This window comes from Vespa velutina, chromosome 1 (assembly GCF_912470025.1).
Source record: "Vespa velutina chromosome 1, iVesVel2.1, whole genome shotgun sequence".
NCBI classification, from domain to species: Eukaryota; Metazoa; Arthropoda; class Insecta; order Hymenoptera; family Vespidae; genus Vespa; species Vespa velutina.
The window spans coordinates 6,601,020-6,619,893 of record NC_062188.1 but is presented as its reverse complement, the minus strand read 5'-3'; the positions used below and the strand labels follow the sequence as shown (position 1 = coordinate 6,619,893).

General features: G+C 31.8%; 4 protein-coding genes across 25 annotated transcripts; 3 read left to right on the top strand and 1 right to left on the bottom strand.

The window, feature by feature from the left end:
- The first annotated feature begins 652 nt into the window (after positions 1 to 652).
- Positions 653 to 4,559, top strand: LOC124954341 (coiled-coil domain-containing protein 85C). The gene is made up of 4 exons (XM_047507141.1): positions 653 to 2,554; positions 3,518 to 3,890; positions 4,044 to 4,309; positions 4,373 to 4,559. Exons 1-4 carry the CDS (start codon positions 1,904 to 1,906, stop codon positions 4,415 to 4,417), a joined length of 1,335 nt encoding a protein of 444 aa, XP_047363097.1. The 5' UTR covers positions 653 to 1,903; the 3' UTR covers positions 4,418 to 4,559.
- A 559-nt stretch (positions 4,560 to 5,118) lies between these two features.
- LOC124954267 (PR domain zinc finger protein 10-like) lies at positions 5,119 to 15,055 on the bottom strand. 22 transcript variants are annotated; one of them, XM_047507023.1, is made up of 18 exons: positions 14,931 to 15,055; positions 14,502 to 14,710; positions 14,040 to 14,430; positions 13,626 to 13,967; positions 13,223 to 13,552; positions 12,946 to 13,149; positions 12,343 to 12,858; positions 11,997 to 12,261; positions 11,774 to 11,915; positions 11,514 to 11,702; positions 11,211 to 11,402; positions 9,152 to 11,061; positions 8,605 to 9,005; positions 8,196 to 8,528; positions 7,243 to 8,121; positions 6,861 to 7,054; positions 6,018 to 6,366; positions 5,119 to 5,577 (listed from the first exon to the last, which is right to left on the bottom strand). In XM_047507023.1, exons 2-12 carry the CDS (start codon positions 14,667 to 14,669, stop codon positions 10,786 to 10,788), a joined length of 3,015 nt encoding a protein of 1,004 aa, XP_047362979.1. In that variant the 5' UTR covers positions 14,670 to 14,710; positions 14,931 to 15,055; the 3' UTR covers positions 5,119 to 5,577; positions 6,018 to 6,366; positions 6,861 to 7,054; positions 7,243 to 8,121; positions 8,196 to 8,528; positions 8,605 to 9,005; positions 9,152 to 10,785. The 22 variants fall into 22 exon arrangements, with proteins under 22 accessions (XP_047362979.1, XP_047362902.1, XP_047362972.1 ...); XM_047506946.1 differs by having other exon boundaries at positions 7,243 to 8,528; positions 8,605 to 8,721; positions 8,902 to 9,005; XM_047507016.1 differs by having other exon boundaries at positions 7,243 to 8,528; positions 8,605 to 8,721; positions 8,922 to 9,005.
- LOC124954347 (potassium channel subfamily K member 13-like) lies at positions 5,295 to 11,381 on the top strand. The gene is made up of 5 exons (XM_047507154.1): positions 5,295 to 5,592; positions 6,036 to 6,228; positions 6,983 to 7,057; positions 7,606 to 8,005; positions 8,080 to 11,381. Exons 1-5 carry the CDS (start codon positions 5,464 to 5,466, stop codon positions 8,567 to 8,569), a joined length of 1,287 nt encoding a protein of 428 aa, XP_047363110.1. The 5' UTR covers positions 5,295 to 5,463; the 3' UTR covers positions 8,570 to 11,381.
- LOC124954337 (golgin subfamily A member 6-like protein 22) lies at positions 14,216 to 18,698 on the top strand. Its single transcript, XM_047507126.1, has 6 exons — positions 14,216 to 15,189; positions 15,492 to 15,784; positions 15,903 to 16,125; positions 16,213 to 16,967; positions 17,485 to 17,683; positions 17,815 to 18,698. The coding sequence occupies exons 2-6, from the start codon at positions 15,579 to 15,581 to the stop codon at positions 18,457 to 18,459; spliced, it is 2,028 nt and encodes a 675-aa protein (XP_047363082.1). The 5' UTR covers positions 14,216 to 15,189; positions 15,492 to 15,578; the 3' UTR covers positions 18,460 to 18,698.
- The last annotated feature ends 176 nt before the right edge of the window (positions 18,699 to 18,874 follow it).

Genomic DNA, 18,874 nt, shown 5'->3' with positions numbered 1-18,874 from the left:
TAGTAGTTTAAATGCATTTATTCTATCGAATTAAATTTTAGATGTGTATTTGTAACATAGGATACGGAGTTTTTCATCCCTAGTACTGATTTTAGCTTACTCAAAAGAAGGATCAATTTTAAATGGAATTTCTTGACTTTCTACCTGCTTTCCAGTTCCTTTAAGAAGTGAATGGACATAAAAAGTAAAAGAATGCAGATACGTGTTAAAGTATATGCCTAAAGGGGAACAGGCAAAACGTTTTTGGAAATTGCCCTCAGCGAAAAAGTATTTACGCTTACGATATATTTACAACTATTTTGTTTCGTATGATTCATAGATATCGTTTTTTATCAAGATATTATATAATAACGTAGAAAAAAGATACGAAATAATAAACATTCATACAGATTGAAATACCCGTCGATAATTACAATCATCTTATACTTACAATTTCAATGAATATTTTAATAACAAATACATATAACATTATTTTTATCTTCGACATTGAAATATTTTTACTACGCTCTCTTCATAGAAGATTATTTTTTACAAAGAAAAGTTACGTTCATCACTGCCGATCGAAGATGAAAAGTTCAGTAAATCTTAGATCTCTCCCCACTTCTAGGCCTGACGAAAACAAACGAATCAACCAACCAGAGGGCGATCGGTTGTTCCCGCGTGCTAAGCCAGTGGGCTCATCCGCGTGATCGCGTCCTGGAGTTCAAGAGGTTTCTTGGTAGCCGCCATGTTGTTAGTACTCAACTTGGACGTGAGTTCATCTTGGATGTGTTGCAGCGGAGCCGGCATTTACGTGGCTATGGCTCAACAGAGTCTCCCTACTTGACTACCTTACCGAAGGGAGTTCTCGGCTCTAATAACACGAGGGAAACCATACAAAAGGAATCTAAATTTCAAGCGAATAGTAAACGCGAGACTTCTCAAGCTTCATGTAGAACATTCGATCGGTTAGTTCAGACAATATATGATTTTTTTCTTGGGATAAAGTTCGTCTTGTTTGGAGCAACGACGAAGACGTTTCTCTCGAGGAATCGGTGCCCCCTTGAATAAGATACGGCACTGTGCACTCTCACGGTAAAATGCGGCCCCGCGTCTCGAGGGCCAGCCTGTGCACCGTTGAACGCGGCACTATCCACATACAAGTTTCTCTGTGATCTTAGATAAAATAAGTGCTAATATATTATACAATATATTTTCTTTTTTTATTTCGTTATTTACTTTTACAATAAAAAAAAAAAATAATAGTGAAAGATTTTAATTCAGTGTTTAGAAGTATAACGTTTGAAGAGATATTAAAATTAACTAAAGAAAGAGAAAGAGAGTGGGAAAGAGAGAGAGATAGAGAGAGAGAGAGAGAGAGAGAAAGAGAGAGTAAGAGAGAGAAGGAATCAACGAGAGAATGCAGCATCGTGAAGGTCGAATGAGTGACAGATGGCACGCGAAGGTAGTACCAGGAGATTGTGAGAGTTCGCGCACCGATGCAACGAGGAAGGCAATTCTTTGAGTCGATGCTGCGTGTCGTATTCAGAAGCTCGGCCGCGCCTTAAGCGTTTACAATGACGGTAATATCGTGAGCAAAAGAAAAAAGAAGACGGTAAAAGGAATTAAGAACGTTGTTAGTGTGTAGTATGTGCGAATTCGACGTGAGAAGAAACGAAAGAAGAAGAAGAAGACGAAGAAGACGAAGAGGTAAACTCGAGAGGGGTCTCCTCCTCTCGTGTAGGTAGTAGTAGGTCTGTGGACATACCGATCGAGTGAGTGAGATAGATAGAGAGAGGCCAGTTCGTCTGACTGACCCAGATTTTCGTGGTTCGGACGAGACGAGGGAAAAGAAAAGACAGCAGGAGGAGACGCGGACTATCTGAAATGGGCCACGACGCAGCCTGGAGCTAAATTAGCCGCGATGTCCAATAAGAGTAAGACTCAGCCGCAGCAGCAGCAGCGTCCATCGCACGTGATCAAGCCAGTGGATCAGGTGCCACCGCGGTATCAACCGCCGCCGCAACCTACCAGCGGCATCCTGAAGAATCATCCACACTTTAGCAGTACCACTACAGTCCCACCACCACCGCTATCGACAGTCAACACGGTACTTCAAAACACTGGTCAGGGTACGGCCTCGACCTTGACTCATCATCATCATCATCATCACCATCAGCAACATCAGCAGACGACGCAAGCAAGAAACGCGTCTCAGCAGAAGGATGCCCAAGGCAAATACTCGCCAAGGATAGAACACAGGCATCATCCACAAGGTGCTGCTGCTGCTACTGCTAATCTCTTAACGGGTGCAGCCTCGACCACGGCTTCTGCCAAAAGTCAGGCTTATCTTCAAACTAAAATCGGACAAGGACAATATCTCCCACCTAACAGTCAGTATCCTACCATCAGTAGCAGTAGTAGTGCTAGCAATCAACCTGTACCGAGCAGACAGAGGATCACCGACGAGGAGTTCCTTAGACTCGGTCCCGTGGAGATGCTCAAGTTTGTGCGAAAGACAGAGAGTGACATCGCACGGCTAGCTGCCGAGCAGAATCGTCAAATACAAAGCTTGGTGAGAATCCGTCTTGGCGGTATATCTGTTTCCCACGTGGGGGCTGGTATTTCCGCATGTTTTATTAATCGATCTTCTATGCTTGATAATATTCTCTTTTCATCGAAGTATAAATAATTGATGTTTTAATTGAATCGATACGGATATTTCGAAAATTTTTAATAATACTTAACAATATTTATAAATCTTTGAATTACGTGATTTAGCATACTAACGAGTAAACGTGACATTGAAACATATTCATTTTTATCTGCATACGTTCTGTTATCATTGATGTTTTTTTTTTTATGATATTTAAAATATAGGATCATATTTTTCTATAAAAAATTTTTAAGTAATATTTTTCTTAAGATAAAAAAGTACAAATTTTGTAACTACTTATGTTGAATCTTTATTTCGTTACCGTGTTGAGAGAATAAAAGTAGGACCGTACGCAATATACGGAAGTTTTTGAAAGGCTCTTCTAGGTCATACACGGGTCGAACTCGCAATCGTAATTTCGACCGGTCACGCACACGTAAGGATCGACAGTGAACGAAAACAGGCAGATTTTTTGTCAAGTATGTAAAAAGAAATAACCAACGGTTAAAAAACACGCGAAAGAATGCGTCACACGTTTCAAATGTTATTACATCCTCGAATAATGCATATTTTTTTTATCTGCAGACACGTGGTACGAAATGGTATCACGTGACAATATATACTCAGGCGATTTACGAATATTTATTTTGTTTTTTTTTTTTATTAATTATATCAATTATATCAATTATATAATAATATATAAAATTAAATATTCATTTAATATTTAAAAAATTTATATTATAAAAATAAATTATAATAAAATATAACATATATTTTATGTTAATTTATTATATTATTCCATATTTATTTATTATATTAAATTTATATTATATAGATTAAGAAAAAAAGTAAAAGTAAAAAATAAAATCAATTGATTTTCAGCTCAGTGAGCTTCGTGCGCTGAAGGAGGCCAACCAAAGACTCAGCGACGACAATCAGGAGTTACGCGATCTTTGCTGTTTCCTGGACGATGACCGGCAAAAAGGCCGGAAGCTGGCAAGAGAATGGCAAAGATTTGGTAGGTACACAGCCAGCGTTATGCGACAGGAAGTATCAGCTTACCAGAATAAATTGCGGCAACTGGACAACAAACAGCAGGAGTTGATAAAGGATAATCTGGAACTGAAGGAGCTCTGTCTGTATTTGGATGAGGAACGAGGGGGGGTTCAGAGGGACGACGGGGATGGATCGAGTTCGAGTACGAATGCGGAGGAAACCGCACCACCGAGGCCGAGACACACTTCTACATTTAACGGTAAATTCTTGTTCGAGATTGGCGGTTACAATGACAATGTAAAAAAAATTAGAAATTAATTTGATGAAATGTCAAGTAAATGCGTATATTCTTGTCTACTGATCTGAGATTGAATAAAAAGATTTGGATGATAAAAGTTTACCTTGATTACAGACCAAACTATGCAATATGTAAGAAGTTTGGAACAACGTGTTAAGCAGCTGGAGGAAGACAAAAGTGTTTTACAGGCAAGAGCTAGAGGATGGGAAGCATTGCCAGGTGAAGTCTGGGAAAATCCAAACAGTCCAAGCGATAATTCTCATATTGGAAGTAGACCTGAGGCTGTCGTACGAGCTCTTCAGGTTCTCGAAGTTAGAGAACAGTTAGAAAGAGAAGGTGGACACGACGGCGAGAAGGCTCTTGTTCGAGAGATGTGTAATGTAAGTTATTTTTAAATATTAACAAATTATGAATTATAGTTATAATCCATTTTTTTCTTCTAGGTTGTATGGCGTAAGTTGGAAGAAGGGCCACAAACAAGGCATTAGAAAAGGTTCTAAAAGTGCAAATTTATCGATTACGATATTAGAAATATTTTTACGCAATATTCCAACGTCTATGGCGTGTCAATAGTATTATAATAGTTAATATGACCAATGTGTTATGTATTTTATATATATATATATATATATATATATATATATATATATATATATATATATATATATATTATATATGATGATGTATATGTTTACATATGGATTCGTTCCAAGTGAAAGCGTTGTATTATTATAGTGATAATATCGATCTATTTATGTAAAACTTGTAGTGCCGTTGGCTTGCCTAGATCGACTGTTAATAAACTCTATTTTTATTAAATTGTGTTCTTTCATTTTTGTTGAGAAATTTCTTCGCTAAAATTAGACACTTTTTTTAATTCGAAATAAACCTGAATATATAGTAAAATGAGCCTCAAAAAAGTGAACTTTTTTGCAGTATCGATCTTTCACTTTCTACCTAGTTAATTATCCACATTGTTTACTTTAAGCCACTTTTACGGATAGATTTTTCCTTTTACCTACGTGAAAACGATTCCGTGAATAAGCAAGTATGAAGTAACGCTGTTCCTATTTTTAAACTTTGAAAGGATTCTATCTCTCAATGGAGCTCTAGACATTGCCCTAAATCTACTTCAGTCCTGAAAATATACAATTCGGCACTTGCTTAGTTCAGCAAAAAAAAAGAAAAATAAAGGCAGAGATATACAAATTTTTTTCTCCTACTATTTTTCAATACAAAAATTATACAAACTATGATAATATGTTATAACAATGAGAATATTTAGTTAGAAAAATCTATTATAAATATAAACAAAGTGAAAAATAAAAATAATTATAACTTATTAACTATCACGAAAAAATTTAAAGAAAATCCAAAAAAATTGGGATTAAAAAGTTTAAATTGGTGACCTTCGACCATGACGAATACTTGGATCATCGTAAAATTTTGTCGGCGAGTTTGCGCCGGTCCAGTTAAAGAGGAAAAGTGGGGATCGCATCGGACATTGGTGTCAGAGAGATGAGAGTCACCGGTGATGTGCGTGTGCGGAGGCCTCGCGGAGGATAACGCAAGGTTCATCCTCCTCGCTGTCGTCCTGGCAGCTTACATGCTCGCAGGCGCGACTCTTTTCCAAATACTAGAGGGTGACCTTGAAATACGACAGGTAAGAAGATAGTTTTATATTTTCTACAATTTATTATTCCTCTTCCATTTTCTAATAAAAATTGGAAATATGTTCTTGAAAATATTTTGCAATCGTTGAAAATTATTGTAATGAAAATTATTGAGAAATAAAAATTTATGTCTGTTTCATGGTACAGTTTGCAAAATCCTTTTTCTAACAAAAATCTAATAAGCCCTTGGCAATAATTTTAGAATTAATTTTTTTTATTTTTAATTTATCCTCAGTGAAAATTATTCAAAAATATATATTCAAGTCTTTATCAATTGTGTTTGTTTTACAATTCAAGTTACACAATTTCATTTTCTAATAAAAATTCGATAAGTCCTTAATAATATTTTTCAAATTTTAAAAAATTGTCTTATGAAAATTATTAAAAAATACAAATTGATGCCTTTATCAATTACGTTTATTTCATAATATAGGCTGCAGAATTTTGGCGGGTGTATCACGCTTTTCGAAAGCATCACCTGCGTGGTAGTCCACTAGCGCTTCAGAGATTACACGAACTTCTTTACGCCTACGGAAATGCTTCCTCTGCCGGTATCATTAACAAAAGACGACGTTGGGATTTTCCTGGTAGCTTTCACTTCGTAGGCACCATCGTTTCCACAATTGGTAAGAAATATAACACAGTATTTTTTGGAATTTAAAGCATTTGAAACGCACTCGTGCAACGACCGACGATAAATGGGGTCACTAGACGACGTGTCGTCTTGCATCTCATTAAGTTTTGTAATCCTCTTAAAAGATTTTCTTTTCAAAAAATATATATATATATACATATACATATACATATACATATACATATATATATATATTTATATATATATATAACCAGCCATATCTTCTTTTTTTCTTGTTTAATTATTATTATTATTTTTGTTATTATTATTATTATTTTTGTTATTATTATTATTATTATTATTATTATTATTATTATTATTATTATTATTATTATTATTATTGTTTATTGTAATGATATTATCATTGAAATTTGTATTCGTCTAAATTGATTGTATTTATAATTTTACTTTACATTTTGCTCGATCTTCTTATTGCAATTTCTTACTTAAAGAAACATATATAAATGAATATAAAAATGTCTGTAATAAAATACACGCAATTAGTACGTTATCGCGTTAGAAGTGATACGGAATAAAAGGACTACGGTCATCGGCCCCTTCGAGCGTGAGAATGCACGGTGAATTCTGGAATGCTAATATCTTGCGACCTAGTCTAGTACTTACCCTCTCGACAACTCCTTTAGCCATCGATATGTACGCTTGCACGTACACATATGTAGATTACTCCCCTCATAGAAAGATTTTTAGAAAATAGGTTCAATGTGTGAATCTGGATCTTCTTTCAGGATACGGAAGTACCGCTCCTCAAACTATGGCAGGACGAGCAGCTGTTGTTCTTTATGGATTTTTTGGTTGTTCTGGTAATAATAGACATGATTTACTATGGGCCCATTTTTAACGTAATAATTTAGCCATATAAAAAATATAATTAATATATTATTTTGTTAAAATATGAATTTATTCATATTGAGAAAAAAAATAATTATAATAATATTATTTCTATTAATAGATTCTTACTTTAATATATCGTTCGATACATTCTTACCGTTATATTCGATGCTTGCATGCATATATTACACTACACTGAGTTAAAACAAACTAGGACATTGGCCTATTTATACAGAACAAAAGAATGAGTCTTCAATGTATAAATTGCAATAGGTATAGTTTCTATAACATCAAGAAATAGGAAATGGTATACAACAATGTCCTATTTGTGTGAATATATGAAGTATCTCGATATAACTTGAATTTTTCAATTTTACATTAAATCTCCTACATAGAAAAGAAAAAAAAAAAACAAGAAAAGAATTAAAAAGTTAAAAAATCAATATAAATAAAAAAGAAAAAAGGTTAAATAAAAAGTAAAATTCCAATCATGTAACAAGTATTCTTCATGATCTATTAGGTGGTATCCTGTTCTTCAATCTCTTCCTTGAAAGGATCATCACATTTCTGGCTTGGATTTTAAGAAGTATTCACTTGTACCGCGTAAGAAAGCATCTTCGACAAAGTTCAACATCTTCTCGACGAGTATCCAGGTTATCCAATCCAAGATCGTCTCTTCCGGATATCCTCGATGATGACGACGAAGTCAGTTTAGAACAGTGGAAACCAAGCGTTTATTGGGTCATGTTATATCTCTTATTAGCTTCTTGTCTTACTGCATGCATTGCTGCTGCGGTTTATGCACCGCTAGAAGGCTGGGAATACTTCGACGCTCTCTACTTCTGTTTCATTAGCTTTACCACCATCGGTTTCGGTGATTTTGTCAGTACACAGAAGATGAATTATCCATATGTCCATTGGTATATAAATCATATTGAAACTTTTTTATTTGTTCATCAACGTTTTCAATGTTAATTGATTTACGTTTTTGCAGGTATAGATTTGCCAATTTTGTCTTCCTTGTTATCGGCTGTTGCTGTATTTATTCATTATTGAATGTAACTTCGATAATTATCAAACAAGGTTTAAATTATGTGATAAACAAGTTACAATGTGGTAATCAAGATCTTGCTGCGCCTCATCTACCTAGAAGAAAATCATCCGTGTCTTCTATATATTATTCTAAACGTAGGTCTATGAAACTCGTTGGTAAAGATTCGATTAGAGCTGCGGAAGACGATTCCGATGGTTCTAGACGTATGTCTGGGGAATTGATCTCCATGAAAGATTTCCTCTCTGCAAATAAAGTATCCTTGGCTGTAATGCAGAAACAACTTTATGAGACTGCTCAAATGCAAAAGGATGGTTGTGGTCCAATAGCAACAACTCCAAATCATCAGGCATCGGTGTTCAAACCTGGTGCAGTTGGTCCTTTAGCGATAGCTAGCGAAAAATTTGAAAATAAAACTTCAATAAATAGGTAGAAAATAAGTTAACGAATCGTAACCATTTCACTTACTAGATTTACGATCTTTAACTAGCTGTCTCTTTTTAGTTTTTACAATACGCAAGTGCACTTTGTTATTGTCACATATACGCAATATGTTATTATACAATTACAACGTTTTAAAGTAGCCTATTGAAATAAAATCTAAATTACAATTTGATACGATGGCTAGATCGATAGTTTTTCTTTTTTTTTTTTCTTTTTATAAAAATAATTAGATTAAAACTATAATTCTCGATAAATTCAAATATGTTTTTAATTTATTACTACGCATCGCTATATAATAATAATAATTATTATTATTATAACTTTTTTTTGTTTCTGCATACTATTCAGTGAAACGTGGTAGAGTAAGGAAACGATACGTGTAGAAGCAAAATGATTGTGTCACTTCCTTCTCTGATTTTGGTGAGCTGAAACATATGTATAAGAGGAATTAAAAAATATTGAGAAAATTTGATCATTTAAAAAATTTTTATGTAAAATTTTTCGACATAATATTTATGTCATACCGATGGTATTTTCCACTAATAATAAAATATGAAAAAATACTAATTACATCATCAATGAGGTATATCACACATACAGTTATATATATCGATCATCCAATAACTTTATTTAAATCATGTTTACAGTACAATTTGCCATGTACTCAATGACATCAACAAACATGCAATCTTTTGTCTTCGCATTTGTAATAATGTGTGTTACTGTATGCATCTTGTGTAAGTAAAATAAATGAAAAATCATTCCTGTAATTTGAAAAAGAATATTTCATCTTATGTAATAAAACTAATATATTATGTAAAGTTTACTATATTATTTTATAATCGATGAACGAGTGTGGATCCGACGTACAATCTAAAATTCTTCAAAATAAGAATACTACGAATTTTCACAACCTTTCAAATGAGCAACGCTTGTACTTTTTACGGTATTTTTTTTTTAAATATTATCCAGATAAAAGGGATTGTTAAATGTTAGGATAAATTATGTGTGCTTAATGTATTTCTATTACACATTACATCATAACACTACGAAGACAAAAATTTCTCTTTTCCTGATTAACTACATTTTTACCTTGTATCTTACGTCGGCTTTAAGCGGACATCCTAATTCAATGATCGAGGAGGATGCAAAAATGTTCACACCGAGATGGTATGCGTATGAAACTAGATATCGAGAAACGATTATGTGAAAAACAATGTATGTGTGTATTTCGTTGGAAGTCTAAGAAGGAGAAGGATGTGTTCCGCTCTAAACGTGAAAGACACAAATAGATTACGAGGAAAATTTATGAATTACGATAGAGCGAAAGTGAAACGTACTATCGTTTTTTTTTTTCGGAGATTGCAGTCGTTCGAAAAATCTACAGATAACTTTTTTTTCGTTTTCTTTTTTTTCCTTTTTTTTTTTCTTTTCTTTCCTTTTATCGTTAAAGCCAAATGTGTAGTGAACAATGATTTAACGTTTGTCTTGCAAGTATTACATTCGGTTTGTAGTCTATCACAAAACAATCACGTTATACAGACGAAACCACGGTGATCTAAGATGCAGTAAGATCATTTAGTCTTTTAATTTAAGCCAAGCTTAAACGTTTAGAACGTAAAGCATATCGAGTTTTGTTAACATCAACAATAGACTTTGACAATAAATTTAAGCTTGGTTTAGACTTCAAAAGAAACTATTAGACCTAGCACTAGGTAAGTGCCGACAGTACGATGATTTGTCCTACCTTCTGATGCTCAATATCCATAATGTCTTGTGAATGAAGTTTTCAATAATATACAAGACAATAGTACGTCTATTGCAAGTATAATCTTACTGTTTCTTGTTCATTATTACTCTTTAGGTCATTAGGCTTTTTTTGTATCGAGGCTCAGACAAAGTAATAAAGTCGTGTATGTATCGTTCCAACAAATCCACTGAAGTCGTCATCGTCAGTGACCATCATTGCAATTCACACAATTGAGACAACAGCGCTCAGTGTTTCGCACTGGCGCTGACAAAGCTGCGTTCCAAATACTCTCAAGTAGAAGTACCATACCACACTTCTGTCAGGCAAACAATGCCTTTGTGTTTGGTACCGGCAGCAAAAAAGCACAGCCTTTTTGACTATGCACAAAGTCACGAGATTCATATCTCGATAAATTGGCGATGATTCCCGACAAAGCGGGTGTGCCATTTCTTTCTTCAACGTATATCACGCATACGTACAAATTGTTGTCCAACCAACTCCAAACCGTTACTTATTAGATCAACATCATTTGATATTTTGATTATCCTCTGCTTAAAAAATTCTCCATCTACGTCGCATGCTTGAATATAATCTGATAACATGAAATTGTTATCACTTAGTGTAGGTGGTTGGTTTTGATTTTGTGGTGGACGACTTCTAGATCGCGGAATTTGATCCGCTGGTTCCATTAAATTCGGATGTTTCTTACGTTGATGTTGCAAAAGTTTTGCCTATTGAGAGAGAAAGAGAGAAAGAGAGAGAAAGAAAGAAAGAGAGAGAGAGAGAGAGAGAGAGAGAGAGAGAAAAGACATGTATTACAACAAGAAATAATATATTATATTAAAATATTGTGATTAAAAATATGCCTTATTTTATTTACCTTACTAGCATATTGTTTATGGCACCATTGACATCCTTGAGGTGTAGTTGTAATACTACCAACTGTCTGACTAAATGTTGGATTAGGCAGACTCGAATATTCTGATTCTTTTTGACGATTACTTGGTGGTAAAGCAGCACCTGGATGGTTCTTCATGATATGAGCTTTACGTTTACTGCTGCTTTTATATACCTTTATGCATTTATATAATAAATATATAAAAATTTACAAATGTATGTGTGTATGTATGTATATATATATGTATATTGTGATTGAAAATTATTGTATCATATAATACGATACCTTATCACAATATTGACAATAATAATCTCTCGTTTGTCGCAAAATTGGTAAATTTAATTCGGGGACAGACTCTGGAGCAACATCTGGATGTCGTTTTGCCAAATGATTTACGAGCATTCCTCTTCGCTTAAATCCTACTAGACATTGATGACATTTATATATGAAACGATTGTAATCATTTGGGTTTACCTAATAAAAAATATACATATTATTATATACATATTTTAACCATAGAAAAAAACTTTAGATATAGATCATACCTTTGGCACAAACTTCTTTGCTTGATTATTTTGTACTGTTTGTTCTTGATTTATTTTCTGCAAATTATGCATTCTAGTCATGTGTTCCTTAAGTTTATCTTTTCTTTTGAATTGTTTTCCACAATCAGCACAGTGAAATTCCCTATAAGAGAAATAAACGTATAATACAATAAATAAATATTAATTTGTATAATATACAGATCAATATGACTAATATGTATACCTGTGATCAGAATGTTTAAGTAAATGCATTTGTAATTTATCCATTGTAGGGAAACGCTTTGTACAAAACTGACACTTGTGTTTTCTTTCACAATGATGAGCTCTTATATGTTTACGAATTACTGAATATTTAATAAAATTTCTTTGACAATGTGGACAGGTAAATGTATGATCTCCATTTCTATGTGTCTCGACATGATCTTTTAACATCACACCTTGATCAAAGAGTTGTCTGCATATTGGACATTCATACACTTGCTTATTTTCTACAAAGTTATATAAATTTTTTAGATATAATTATTTATATATGACAAATTGTAATCTAATAAAAATTTATTAAAATTTACCTCTATGCGTTTTTAAATGACAAGATAAAGCAGAATTATTCATGAATCTTTTCAGACAAATGCTGCATGGCAGTGGCTTTTGGTCCTCGGCACCATGCACCAAACAATGTTTCTGTAGTCGTACTTTTGTAGCAAAGCGTTTATAACACATTGAGCACTTATATGCAGCAACCACTGAAGTCAATTTATTACCTTTTGGCAAAGATAATCTTCCATGCTGTGAAACATGACTGATTAATTCAGATCTTTTCTGGCATTCTAATCCACACTGTGGACAAACTGTTGATTGACAATTTATTTTATTGTCTTCTGGATTGTGCATTAGATTATGTAATTTAAATAAAGATAATTTTTTGAAGATCAAATTGCATGTACAACATTTCCATTCTTTACAATTATTTTGTCTTGTATTTTCTTTTTCTTTCAAATTTCTGCCTCTGTATAATTTCATACGTCTTGCATGATTATAAGAATTATTATCTGATCTTGGCCAAATATTCATACTGTTGTTATGTTCTAATAAAAGAAAAAATATATAATATAAAATATATAAAAAAGTACAAAAAAAAAAAAAAATAAGAATGCAAATATAATTATTTATACCTTTGTCATCTCGCACATCAGGTTTCAATACCATTAAATTTCTACGTGCTGCATAATCAGGATGAGGTCCTGCTCTTAGTTCTTCTTTTGGTAAAATATTTTTTGTAGTTAAAAATACAATTCCATCTTTCTGTTGACAAATCACTAGATTCTGTTCTTTATAAGTAAGTGCAGGCCTCACAAAACGCATCCAATTTGAAGTATCTGAAAAATATATATATTCTATACTTTTTGAAGTCATAAGGCTATGAATTAAAGTATGATCGATGATACTCACTTTCATCTGAAACATCAACTTTCAAAAATTGTCCTTCTTCTGCTTCATAAAGCAATGGCAATGCATTTTCAAATGGTGTGCCATCGTAACCATATAAAATACCTTCAATAGGACCAAATTGTGTACGCCTACGAATATTGCGTTTCGCAAAAACTCCATATTCAGAACCTCCCGATATAATATCCACAGCAGATAATTTATTTATAGAAAGATATGATCCTGGCAGTGTAGCTATAGCTCGTGATGGTACAGGTTGATCGGCAATCGTACATACATTATGAGAAGTGCAACCATCTTCATTGGTACAAATACCATCACATTCATCGCACCCTGTAATAAATTGGAACTGTACAATAATTTCATGTATTAATAAATGAAGTAGTTACAATTATTTTTAACTTACAAAAATTTTTGTCATCATCCATCTGTTGCTTTGACTTCTTTGTATTCTTCTTATCAATAGTTTTTTTTTTATTTGCATGAGATAATATTTCATTAATTTGACCCATTTGCACATTGGCTTCTGTTATTGACTGAGAATTACTTTCTTTTGTTATATCCTTTTTTTCAGATGCATTAGTGATATGATTATCTCCCATTGAAAGAGTTGGATTTTTCAAAGAATTCATTACATTTACTTGATCATCTTGCATTACTATATAATCTCTTGTTAAAGTAAAATCTGCACCTGATATACCTGTTAACATGAGTGGAGTTGTGCTTTGCTCCAATTCTGTATTAGACTCTGCAAAGATTAAATCATTTTATATGTTATTATAAGTTCTGTGAATGTTAAATTATTATTAACACTATTTACCTTGCATTAATATTAATTCATTTCCAACACTAGAAACTAAAGTTTCTTCATTTTCTTCGTCAATAAAATCTGTTCCAGTATCAGTTTGTGCATCTATTGGATGAGTCAATTGACCCACAAAATTGATACTTGATCTTACATTGGATTCAGTTGTAGATATCAAAGGGGAGGAAGGACCTTGGAGAATAACAACAGAATTATGAAAAGGAGATGGAGTTAATTGAACCGGAGTTGGCGAATACCTAGCAGCAGAACTCATATTTGGATCAAGTGGACTAACACGATGCTCAAAATCAGATAGAGGAGATGAAGGTCTGGGTGAAAACGAGACCTGCTCGTATGTTGGGAATAAGCGGGAATAATCTCTTGATTGATCTTCAACATATTCAACCTAATAAAAAAAATAATGTTATCAATATCTTACTCGTCAAAAAGAATTTTCAAATGTCACATTTTACTCACGGTCAAAAATAGTAATCTGTTATTATTCATCTTCTTTGGTTGTTCAAATATTCCTGAGTTAATCGGGCTATCAATTGGCCAAGTTACCGAAGTGTCAGCAACTTTGCCAATATTAGACATATCAAATGTGTCACCAGGGCCCCCCTCAGGAGGGCCCCTTGGATCCATTGTATTTTATATGTTCCGTCAGTGATATTACGATGTGTCACCTATTTCATAGAAAAATAAATATCAGACATGCTATTACCTATTTTTTTAGAAAGAAAAAATGTACAAAGAAATATATAAGACATTTAGGCTTGATTAACCACGATTATTTTGCAATATATTCCAAAATTTAAACGCATGACATATTGACGATATCGATCTATAATTATTAACAGTATGTTCTTATCTTATGTTGTGTATTTTGTCACGCAGGAGTCTTACCAGCTTCAACATAAATAGAGTTTTAGAATCAGATGCACTTTCAGGCCTAAGATGCACTTGCTGCAGCAGCACTGGCTTGACAACAATTGACGCTAGCGGTTTCCATGTTGGCAATTAAGCTGCGTAGAAATAGCGGGAAAATTTCAAATTAACTTGAGCTCTAATATATGTTCTCATTTTTATCAATATCTAGACAATATAAAATAAATATTAACATGAAATTTTATTCACTTATAATCTGCCTCTAAATCTATTATATGTACGTTATAAAAATAATTTTTCATACGATATAATTAATTTTTAAAATATTCAAATAGTTAAAAATTTTCATAAATTTTGAATACAATAAATCATAAATATTTTTCGATTATTAACATTAATAATTAAATAATAATAAAAAAGGATAATATATGATCAGAATCGCGTGCATAAATGTAATCTTATAAACTGATTGGATATATGTGACTTGACCAGTTTATGGAAACTCCCACTCAGAGTTCCCCTTAGCAACAGAATAAACACGCATAAACAACCCCTAACTATAGATTACTTTTTTCTCAGATCTATATACATCAAATGGTTCGTTAATGAATTACTTATATTAGTTGTTAATTCACGGAATAGTAAAGCGAAAAGTATCATTAAAACATGGTACATCTCGACGAGGTAGATAACCTCATGAATCAAATGATGAAGGTGCCAATTTTTTCACATTCTGAAAAACATCGATTATTGAAAGACGATAATAAAGGCTTTCTTAATCCTAATTTAATTATGGACACGAGACATAAAGTAATTCGAGATACATCGTTCAATCCTGATGCGAATTGTTCTGCTTTGACCGAGGCCAAAAGGTAAAATTAATATGACTAACGTTGTACTATACGTCATATCTGTTTTATTTGATTAATATTAATATTTAATTTGGAATTTCTCTTTTACGTATTCTATATCAATAATTAAATTGATTAGATTGTTGAAAGAAGAGGAAATTAAAGAAATGTGCCTGAAGAAGGAACAAACTTTCCTCGAAATGGAATTAAGAAGATTTGAGAATGAACTTCATAAATCCCGCCCAAAATTTCAACATAAATATAGATGCAATAGGAAAAATCTAGCCAATTCAAACGACAAGGATTTCTGGAGTATATCCAATAGAATAAAGATGGACGTTAAAACAATCGATAGATCAAAGGTTGGATTGTATTTTTTATTATTAAATTATATAGAAATATTATTGCTATTTGAATAATTATTAATGTAAAGTTATGAAATTATAAAGGTACAAACTTTTGGAACGAGACGCAACCAAACGTCTATCGAAGAATTATCTCCGATATTTGAAAATTCTAATACTGATGAAATCAATAGAAATAACGAAAATGTATCTTTCGGAAATATTAAAATAACTATCAAGGATAAAATTAATTTCGATTCAGAGGAAGAACGATTGCAGTTAATGAAAAAATATTTTGAATTTTTAAAAAATAATTCAATGGAAGAACGACGATTTCGAGATATAAAAATAAAAATACAAGAAAATATGGCCTCCAGAAGATTAAAAAGATATTTTCAAAATTGGAAAACTTATATTGAAAATATAAAAAATACTGCTAAAACAAAATTGGAATCGCAAAATGTATCCCACGAACGTAAAATCGAAATTTTCATTAATGAAATTACGGAGAAACAAAAAGAATTAGGAAAAAATTCTAAGTCACAGACAAAAAATAATATATCTTTTAAAAATCGGCAAGAAAGCGAAGATAAAAAAAAATTAACTCGTCAGAAAAAACATTTTGCATTTGAGTCTGTTGTACAAAATCGTTTAAATGCTCAGAAAGTTATAATAGAAAAGCAAAGATCTAAATTGGCTGAACAAAATAGAATTATCGAGGAATTTAAATTGAAACAAATTCAAGAAGAATTAGTGAAAATGGATAAGGAAACTATGAATGCTGCTAAAGAAACTTTGATGAATTGTGGTCAAAAAACAAGAAGAACTTTAATTCAATTAATGAGACAAGCTGGTCATAGGTAATTTATCTAATTTTGACATATATATAATATTAGAATTAGATATATATGTATATATATATATATATATATATATATATATAATATTATATTAATTAATATAGAGGATCGTCTATTTACGTAAAGCCACCTAAATATCTCATCGAATTATAATGAAGTGAAAATACGTTTAGATATCTATAGTAAGATTATGTTACGTATAATAACGTATTATGCCTGAACATATTTTTTAATTAACTATAATATGTAATAAAAAAAAATATAAAGAGTTGTATGCAAAAAAAACATCGAAAACTCCGAAAAAAATAATCTCCGAAAAAAAATATTCGTGCCGTTCGTGCCTTTGGTACCATTTACATTGCGTAAAAAATATTTTTTGCATCACAATTCAATGAAATATTTAGGTGGGCTTAATTAAATACACATACACATACATACATTATGTGTATATAATATATATTATAAAAAATAATATATAGTTATATATAACATATATATTCATGTTTTGTTTATTAAGAGATAAATCTATGACTACACCACAGCAAGCACCAAATCCACCAAAATTCATTATGAGAATGGAAGCTCGAGCAGAGGCAAGAAAAGAACGATTAAAAAAGGCGAAAGAAATTCGTCGAAAAAAGTTAGAAGAACAGAAATTAAAAGAAGAAGCAACTAAACGTGACGAAGAAGAGAAAAGAAAAAAGTTATACCAAGAGGTCAGATAATCAAAAATCAAAATATGCTAATAATATTGCATATATTTCTTCGAACAATTGTTTTATTATTTAATATTTTATAATGTACTTTGATATTTTTTCGATTAAAAGATAAATTATTTTAATTTCAGGCCATGCGAGAAACGAAAAAGCTACGTGAGGAACAAGAAAAAAGTCGATTGCAAGAATTGGAGAGATTGAAAAAGTTAAATACAATGGCCAATAAATTCTATTGCAAATATTTATTTCGACATTATATAATAGGATCGTTTAAGAAACTCATAGAAATAAGAAATAACAATATTCAAAAAGCAAACGATCATTATAGACAATATTTATTATTGCAAACTTTTACTGTTTGGAGAAGGAGAACAAAAGAACAGTACGAAGTTAAACTTGAACTTGCCATTTCTTTATATGATAGGAATTTATTATGGTACACGTTTAAAGATTGGACGGATATGGTAAAAGAACAAAATATAAAACATCAAGTTGCTAAAGATTTTTATGATATGAAATTGCAAGAGAAATGTTTTCATGCGCTAAGATCAATTGTTAATCAATTAAAATTAGAATATTTAAAAAATGTACAAATGGCACAGGAATATTATGATAGTAAACTTATGAATAAATATTTTAACAAATGGAGAGATTATCCTATGATAGCTGAAATAGTTAAAGAAAGTGAAAAACAAAGGAACAAGTGGAGAAAAATAGTACAAAAAATAGTTCCTGATTTTGATCCTAAGGAGAGAGGAGTGGCATTAGAGGATTAAAATAATCATGTAATTAATCTAAACACTAAAAATAATATTTATGAACTATCTTATACGTGGTGTTTAACATTCTTTTATCATAAAAAATATGCTTACTGCTATACGTTAACGATATGATAGTTTCACAGATAGAATAATCACTTTTATACAATATAAAGTTCAAAGATTTTATATAAATTACATATTTTTGATTTTATATTTCGTTTAAAAAGAGATAAGTAATTACCACATAATAAATTTTTTATCACAGTTACAATAAATATTTAAATACTAAACACAGTAATGTCTTGACACAATACCAGAAATTTGATTTATGGCTGGTACACTCATAATACAATATACCATTATCAAGCGTGATATACGTAAATCCTATAAGTATATCACACAATTTATGACACACACATACATCGAATGT